Source organism: Mastomys coucha, unplaced genomic scaffold (genome assembly GCF_008632895.1).
Source record: "Mastomys coucha isolate ucsf_1 unplaced genomic scaffold, UCSF_Mcou_1 pScaffold15, whole genome shotgun sequence".
NCBI lineage: Eukaryota > Metazoa > Chordata > Mammalia > Rodentia > Muridae > Mastomys > Mastomys coucha.
In genome coordinates, this window is record NW_022196897.1 from 129,771,106 (window position 1) to 129,780,044 (window position 8,939).

Below are 8,939 nucleotides of genomic sequence, written 5' to 3' on the forward strand. Positions count from 1 at the left end.
AAAAAAAAAAAACAAAAAAAAAACCAGCAACAAACAAAAACAAGATGTAATTCAAAATTCAAAAGGTTAAAAATGGCTGTACAATGAGATGACCCTCACACACCAGATACCCACAACATATCAGGTATCTTTGAAAAACTTTCATATCCATGTAAACATACACTTTATATTTTATTTTCCCTTCTCTTTGTATATCAATTCTATGTCCTATCCCATATATTTCTTTCTTCATAGAGCATACATTTGAGGGCACATAAATGGTAATCAATCAACCAAATTTATTTTCTCAGACAGAAATGAAGTACTTTCTAGTAAATTAAACAGGAGAAAAGTTCTTCCCAGTGGGGTGGGTAGAAGCCTATTTTCATTTATAAAAATGACATTTTTATTTTCTTATGCATAGAAACATTTTTTATATCCTTTGCCTACTTTCTTTCCTGTCATTATTAGCTTAAGTTCACTGTGAGAAGCAGTGGGTTCTATTGCCATGTGGTCCCTCTCATTAACCCCTGTTAGTTCCTCCCTCCCTGACTCACCACTCCCCTTCTCCCAAAGGTTCCACCTCAACTTTCAAGTCTTTAAAGGAAAAAGTCTAGATTCTGCACAGAGATTTGCACGTACATAGATTTGCACATCCATTTGTTATTTTCTTTATTTCTTTTATTTTTTATTTGTTAATTTTGCAGCAGTGGGGATGGAACGCAGGGCCCTGGTCACAATCACAAGCTCTCTGCTGTTACATTCCCTTCTTTCATCTCTCCTTCCCTCTCCTCCCCCATATATATGTCTCTCTCTCTCTCTCTCTCTCTCTCTCTCTATATATATATATATATATATATATATATATATACATATATACATACATATATATGTATATATATATGTCTAAGTCATTTAATATAAATATTTGCTCATATGTCTTATCTATAAATCTTCTTTAGATTGACATATTACTTATATGCACATACACATATAAGCAGATTTACTATTAAGTGCTAACTACCACTTTGTTTTGTCTGTAATAGTTAAGATTTATTTTATTTACTATTATTATAAGCTAATAGATATTATGTTAAATCAAATTCTCTCCTTCCATCTCAATATGTATACACACTTTTGCCTATTTTGAGTACCCGAAGGGTCTTATTAGGCAGCTCAGACTGGTTCAGATTTATAGTTCTGCTGTCTTGGCCTCCCCAATGTTGGCATTAGGGGCATGCTCCAGATAGTCACCTTTTTTGCCCATTGGCTTATTATTCTCTTTAGTATTGAACTGTGGGAACTCTATATTTATTTGACATTTAAATATTAGAGAATATAGAAACCCCTATCAACTCATGTCATCGCATGCATTTCAATAATAGCCCTACTTCTCCTAAGAGTTATAAGTTCATATGTTTAAATTGTTAAACACACTAGCCTTTCAGATAAAAGAGAGCATGGTATAATATATAGCTTCTTCTTCAAAATCTTTGACTAAGGAGCCCAGAAGTAGCTCTATAAATGCAGATAAATAATTTTTATACACCTAAACTATCAAGATTAAACAGATACTTATGTACTTGGAATCTAAACATCTCAATACAAATATTTTTATATATCTTATTTAAGAAACTTCTTTAGATTGATAATATATAAGCATATAACAGATTTAATAGTTAAGTTTTCTTATGAGCTAAATCTTGTGTGCTCAGCTATAATACCCACTCAGAATGGCAATGGATATAATACCAGTATACAGTAACTCATTTAATCCTCCAAGCAGCTCCAGGTGGTAGGTATGGTTGCCCCAGCTTAGCAAGGGGACATTGACACTCAGAACATTTAAGTAATGTGCCCAAGGCCAACAAGGTTGTCAAACTGGAACTCAATCTCTGACTATTTATACCGGAAAATCTGTATCTGTAGGTCAAGTTTACGATCTCAGAAGAGTAATAGGCATCCTGAGAAAGGTTGGGAACACAATTGGATATCTAACCTTGACTCAGGTGAATCAAGAGGGTGTTGCCACTAGCAACCTGTTTATCTCCTGGCTGAGACGGGAGGCTTGCTGCAAATTCAAGTTCAGCTGGGCTATATATTGAGTTCAAGGCTGATCTTGGCTACATAAGAGCTTGTCTCATGAAAAACAAACACACACATACCACTCTACAAACCATCAAAGAACAACATTTTCAGTATGTGGAAGATTTACAAATTTCTAAAGCCCCAATTCAGAAAACATGCAAAGATATCAGTCAGTAACCCAGGAGCACAGAATATGACAATGTTATTTTAAATAATTCAAAATACATGGGCTTCCTACCAGATTTCATTTCCAAGAGAGTATTGGTATCAATTTCATGGTTAGCTTTTCCAGGCTGAGGCACTCGCAGAGGTATGATCTGAGGGGCACACACTGAACCAGCAGTCATGTTCTCTCCTTATATATATAAAAAAAATAGATTAAAAAGTTCCATCATGAACCTATGCCTAAACACGAAAACTACAGAGTATTACTTATTTTAAATGCAGCAAGCCAGTAAAGCCTAAAGAGCATATCACAAAGATGCCACCTACAGATAAAGCCCCATTTAATTAATGAAATAATTACATTTTAGCTGTATGTTATAAGAGCTGTATGTGCTCTTGAGGTCTAATGTTGGATATTCACCTAAATACTTCACATCTAATAAAGGCAAATATATGAATCTGATAGGAGACTGCTTTAAAAGGGCAGGTCCATGGATGAGGCAGAACAGAATCCACCACTAATGCTCTGAGCTCAGTTCCCTCGAGATCATTCACTCTTCACTGCCTTCAGCTAGTGCACACATACACACTCTCCTGACTTCAAAGCAACTCATTACATAAGGGGAGCGAGTAACGCTGCACGTAGCATGAATTATTTAGAGCCAAATCTTGAAAAAGGTTCTAAGCCCCATAGCCTTACCTTTGCCACTGCAGTATATTGTATTTTGAAAAATATACTGCAAAGACTGCAGAGCATCAGCTCTCAATTGAAAGGAAGTTGACATGTTTATAAACCAACAAATGTAATTTCCTATTCGCTCTACTATTTTGTAAATAACTAGCAGGACAGAAACCTTATGGGTCTTTTCTTTGAGGTGGGGAGGAGTCCTCTTAATCCAGTATTTGCATCTTGCACTGTTGTTTCAATGATTATGGCTACATAATTATTCAATTATAATGTACATGTTCATTTCATTTTTATAATCAACATTTTGCATCTTTTTTTTTTTTTTGAGACAGGGTTTCTCTGTGTAACAGCCCTAGCTGTTATGGAGCTCAATCTGTAGACCAGGCTGGCCTCCAACTCACAGAGATCCACCTGATTCTGCCTCCGAAGTGCTGGAATTAAAGGCATGTGCCACCATGCTTGGCTTACAATTTTTCATGTAACAATTTGTTGCTCAATGATGAGGTCATTTTTTTAAAAAAAAATGGTAGTTGGAATTCTTATAATATTGCTATGAACATCTTTGCGTTTTCATATATCTGGTTCTGAAAAGTGAGATAATTAGATTTAAAAGACGAATTTAATGCTTTTTTGGATTGTTTCAGATTGAAGGCCAAGAATAAAAACTACAGGTATCTGACCCTTCAGAAATGAGGCTGGATGTAGAGGGATTTGCTTACCTTCACATTTCCCTTCGAGTGAGAATCAGTTAAAATAAAGATAGCTCAAAACTAGATACCAAATAAACACCATTGATTAGACATGGATGCGCTCACGGTTAGCTATTAGCTGCTCTTGGAAATCTGGGGTGGTCACTGGACCTCACAGGAAGGAGACAGAGATGGCTGATTCGCTAGGTCCACACTGCAGCCTGGTGTCAGTGTCATGCCACCAGCATCTCCCAACATCCTTCACCTGAACCATCTATCTCCTCGCTGCCCAACCCAGGACCCAGACCCGCGTCACGTCCTCGGCCTCGCGAGGCAGTCAGAGATGCCTAATTCCCTCCCAACCCAGTGAGAGATGCCCTTCTCCTCACCCTTCGCCAGGCTCAAGGACAGAGATGAAGACCCCCCGACGCGGCTAGCTCCCCTGCCGACAACCCGTTGTCTGGTCTCTCACGGTCTCACGACTGCTCCTCCGCTGCAGCTTGCGTTACCACAGACGCTGCGAACCGCGCCCCGCCCATCGGGAGCCGAGCAGATGATTGGCAGGGAAATCGACATCCTAGCAACCAGCCCCGCCCTTGTCTCTGGCTGCAGCCTCCGTCTGGTACCCGCCCCCAGATCCTTCTGCGACACTTTCTTGTAGGTGTCCAAGAATATGCCTTCTCAGCGGCTGGAAGAGGCCGAAGGGTGTGTGCTGAAGCCGGAGGCTCTCGAACGGCAAGCACTGAAATTGGAGACAACAGAAGGGAGTCGTTGTGGCGACCCCGCTGAGCAAAGTGGAGCAGGCACAGCACGGGCACCCCAAGCCGATCCGATGAAGAAGGCCCAGCGCGACCGGATGAAGAAGGCCCCTCTCCCCTCTCACGCCTCCCTCCGCGGCGCGCGCCTCCACCGGTTCCCGAGACTTCCAGCGCGCTCCGAGGGGCCACTTTCCCTCTAGTCTCGAAAACTGCCTTCATGGCGGAGGTGAAGGTGAAGGTGCAGCCGCCGGACGCGGATCCGGTGGAAATAGAAAACAGGTGATGCATTGAAGCTAGGTTCCCCACGCTAGGCGAGCAGTCAGCTGGATAGCCGGACCCCTTCTCTCTCAGTCCCGGGGTGTGGGGAAGAGGCTGGAGCCGACTGGCCGAGCACGCGGGAGCAGGGTTGCCGGGTGTCTGGGCGTCCCCCTCCCGATTAGGGAGAGTAGAACTCTTCAGAAGCTTCAGAGCAGCGTGACAGCTTGAAACTTTATGGAACTGGCGTCTCCGGGATTCTATTAGAGCACTTGGAACGTGACAGCAGCTAGTGCCAGAAAAAAAGATCTGCATTTCCCTTGTAGTTCTTGGGCATGTGTTCGAATCCAGGATTGCTCAGTTGCCAAGGGAAGTTCTATAAGAGAACGTTCGGGCCAATTTAAGGGTTCAGTTTGTGATCAAAAGGGACCATTGAGCCAAGTTGGTTTGGTGAGTGCCTTAACTCCCATAGCGCACTTGTGTTTTTAGGTTATAATGTAGTTAGAAGACAGCGACTTTATCAACATTATTGTGGATAAGTTTATTATACCTCCAAACAAATTAATCCCTCCAGTTTGTTTGGAGGGGATCATTTTTCTAACAGACTCCAGTTATGGTCAATCACTATACCCTACTTTCTCCCCCGCAACCCCCGCCACGCATATTCTACATTTGCTTTCTGCCCGAAGACCTTGGAATCACTTTGCTGTACTTATTCCTATTGACAACACTGAGATTTTAGCTTAGCTATCATGTATCTTCCTTATTTGCCTTTTAAAACAAGCAAATGTAAGCCATTTATACCTTTGTTCCTAGAATTATAGAATTATGCCACCAGTTCCCTCACGGAATCACAGATCAAGTAATTCAGAATGAGATGCCTCACATAGAAGCCCAGCAACGGGCAGTGGCCATCAATAGACTGTTGTCTATGGTAAGGTGAATTCAACTAATTCATGTAGTTTCTCGTATATTATGATTTGCATTGCCTCCTGTCACATAGCTGTGATGGCTAACTATGTGTCAGCTCACCTGGGCTCTGATGCCCTTAGTGTCTGCCTGAGTGCTGTTTCTGGGATGTTCTAGAATGTGGTATTTGAATTGCTGTGCTGACTGTAGAAGGTGAGTGGGAACCATCCAATTTTGTATCAGCCTAAATAGAAGACATAGAGACAGAGGAACTTACCACAGCCTACTTTGAGTCCCAGGACCAGCCTTCTGCCTTCACCACTCTTTGTCCTGAGGCTTTCGGATTCCATCTACACCACTGACTTTCTATCACTGAGGCTCATGCGTCAGCTCTGTGCCATTGATCTATGCCACTGGCCTTCTCTAGTCTCTAGCTTGCAGGAGACTTACAAGAATTCTCCCCCACCTTAGTTATACAAAGTAATAATAGCATAATAAACCTCCTTTTTAGTGAGCCAATGTACTAATTGTAAAGCCAAAATTTGTGGGTTGATTCCAAACCAAGGAAAGGATTAGAATGTCTGAATTGGAAGAAAAAATAATTATCTGCCTGCCATTTGACAAGACGAAGAAACTGCATGCAATTGTTATAACTAGTTATGTTATTAGCTTCATTGACACAGAAGGACACATGGGTGTAGTCTGTCCTCTCCTTGTTTCACTTCCTGCTGCTAGCTTTTAGTCATTCCCTATAAAATATTTCCACTGTGAGTTTTTTTGTTTTGTTTTGTTTTGTTTTGTTTTGAGTTATCAATAGCCTATCGATTGGGAAGAAGTCCCACAAAGGGTCTTTGGGAAGAAGTACAGCCTCAGCTTCATAGACAGTGTACTAGATCTTCCATTGCATCCCAAGAACCTGGAGCCCACATGCTTCTCTCCCAGCTTCTGAAAAGCGCCCCACCACATACTGTCTGATGCTTTAAATCTCCTATCTCTCTCTCCTTTCACAAACCATTACGTTCCTTTTTCCTGAGTGTGCTTTGGTTTGGTTTTATTAGTTAAGACTCTTACACTAGGCCGATTCTGAATTTTTTATTTATTTATTTTTTTAAAACTTCCAGCATCCTGTTATACTTTACGGCTCTGGATGCAGAGATTATAGGGATAGTTGAATCTTTTATTACATCTTTGTCTTCACCTTTGTGGCTCAGAATTTGGCAAACTTCTCTATGAAGTAGTAAATAAAATAACTTTTGTAGCCTATCTGGTTTCTGCCACAACCGTATCACTTGTAATTTTAACAAGAAGCAGTCATGAGCCATGAACAGTGATTCGTAAACAGGTGGGTGTAGCTTTTTTCTGATTAAATTTTATTAATAAAAAAGCAAACAGTGAGCCAGTGACTTTTTTTTTGACTCAGAGAAGGAAAGTTGGTGATTTCTGGGCTTCCTTTTTCTGTGTAGAGTGACTCCTTGCTATCCTTCAGGACTCAGCTCTGCTGCTATCTCCAGGAAGATACCTGGAGCTCCGGGTTGGGCCACAGACTTTTCTCTGTGCATCACCCTTGTGTCTCTCTTAATGCCAACCAGATAGTATTGTAGTCATCTGTGTGGCTCGGAGGTAGAACATTCACCTAGCTTGCATGGTATAGTCAATCCTCTCTCCTATAACCCAACAACAAATTGTCCATTTAAACAGCTGTCTTGGACTGGAGAGATGGCTCAGTGGTTAAGAGCACTTGCTGCTCTTCTAGAGGACTTGGGTTCAATTCCAGTCAGGTGGCTCACATCTGGAATTACAACTCCCGAGTATCTGACTCTGGACTGGCCTCCCAGGCACCTCTTCTTGCAGACATACAATTAAAAATAAAAATAATTTAAAAAAAAATACAGTTATCCTAACAATGGTGCAGTACAGGTGTAAGTGGCTAGAATAGTCTGAATAAAGGTCAGAAGGGGACCTCTGAATTGAGTTTTGTGATCCCACCTTGCCATTTCATGACAAAGAGGGAGCTTTGCAGTTTTTCTAGTAAGTAAATCTATTTTACATTCTTTTTTTTTTTTATAATATATGGGTAGGTGGTCATTTTTTTTAACTTTTATTGAATTATGATGAGAAAAGTTACATGATTTCAATTTATCTGAATTTGTTAACATTTAAAAACATATTTTAAGTAAATAGAATTAAATCACATTCTTGTTTCCCTTTTGTACCCCAACTCCTCCCAGAGACCCCCTCTTCAATACCTACAATATCTTTTCTTTGTCATATTCCTTAAAATTTATAAAATATTATAACAATAAAAATGAATATTATAAAAGTTTGATATAAAACAACAATCAATTTAACAGTCTTATGTAGATGCTCGTCTACAGCAATACTGAAAATACATATGTTTTTCTCAATACAAATTTTAAATAACTCCAAACATATTAGCTGTATATTTCAAAATAATATACCACTACTAGTATTTTCATAAATGAACATAAATATATGAAGTCTGTTTGTTTGTTTGTTTTGTATTTAGTAGAGTTTAAAATCTTGGCTCTTACTGTGGTACAAGCCCAAAATAAGAACAATTTTTAGACATTGGATTCATTGTAATAAGGCTGTACTTCAATGACCCTCAAATCACCAAAGGATTTTACCCCCATCGTAGCTAAGCTGAGAGTTGACAGTTCTGCTGCTCCAAGGAATGAATTGTAGGTACGATTTTTGGATACAGACTTCCTGCTAGGGTCAAAACTATTTGACTTGAGTGAGTGACTTTATTCTCAGCCCACAGAGAACAGGTTACATTCATTTAAGAAATGGTGTGTGTATTAAGATGGTCTGTCCATAAAGTCATTTACCAGGTATTTCAATGAACAATGGTTCTGCTTGGAGGGTGACATAGACATTAGGTGTGGGTAAGAATCTGGTTCATTGGCCGTGATAATTTGGAAAAGCATTCATCTCAGAGAAAGAGTAACTTATAAGGTCATCTTCTTCAAACAAGAGGTACAAATGTCAAGCAAAGCATTCAGTCTCACTCTTTGTTGTTCACTTTCCTACAAGACACCTCCCAAGTTAATTGTCTATGTCTCCCTTGGGTATATAAATACTTTTGAAACATATAAGCTGTTCTGAAAACCATAATATAGTATAAAACACCAAATAAATAATACTACTAATAGAGAGGCTGAGATAGGAGAAGCAAGATTTCAAGACCCTTATGTTGTACACAGCAAGACACTGTCACAAACAAGCTGAAAGTATATATAGATTGTACAATATTGGACCTATTTCTCCAATTACCAAATTAGAGAGACCACTGGATGACAATCAACAAATTTCTAGTCTGGGCAGTGGTGGCGCACGCCTTTAATCCCAGCACTTGGGAGGCAGAGGCAGGTTGATTTCTGAGTT

General features: G+C 40.0%; 2 protein-coding genes across 12 annotated transcripts in view; one reads left to right on the forward strand and one right to left on the reverse strand.

Moving 5' to 3' along the window:
* Dzank1 (double zinc ribbon and ankyrin repeat domains 1) overlaps positions 1–4,157 on the reverse strand; it is a 47,043-nt gene extending 42,886 nt beyond the window's left edge. For 3 of the 11 annotated variants that reach the window (XM_031372109.1, XM_031372104.1, XM_031372112.1), the window contains exons 1-2: positions 3,999–4,154; positions 2,306–2,422 (exon numbers count right to left, since the gene is read on the reverse strand). In XM_031372109.1, coding sequence (XP_031227969.1) covers positions 2,306–2,414 — 109 coding nt within the window. In that variant the 5' untranslated portion in view covers positions 2,415–2,422; positions 3,999–4,154. Of the gene's footprint in view, positions 1–2,305; positions 2,423–3,998 lie in introns of all 11 variants that reach the window. The other 8 variants (XM_031372106.1, XM_031372113.1, XM_031372110.1 and 5 more) reach the window with 5 other exon arrangements.
* A 221-nt stretch (positions 4,158–4,378) lies between these two features.
* The window catches only part of Polr3f (RNA polymerase III subunit F), a 14,639-nt gene continuing 10,078 nt past the window's right edge, over positions 4,379–8,939 (forward strand). Inside the window, exons 1-2 of the mRNA XM_031373264.1 lie at positions 4,379–4,646; positions 5,439–5,556. Of these exons, the coding sequence (XP_031229124.1) occupies positions 4,585–4,646; positions 5,439–5,556 (180 nt within the window). The 5' untranslated portion in view covers positions 4,379–4,584. The remainder of the gene's footprint in view (positions 4,647–5,438; positions 5,557–8,939) is intronic.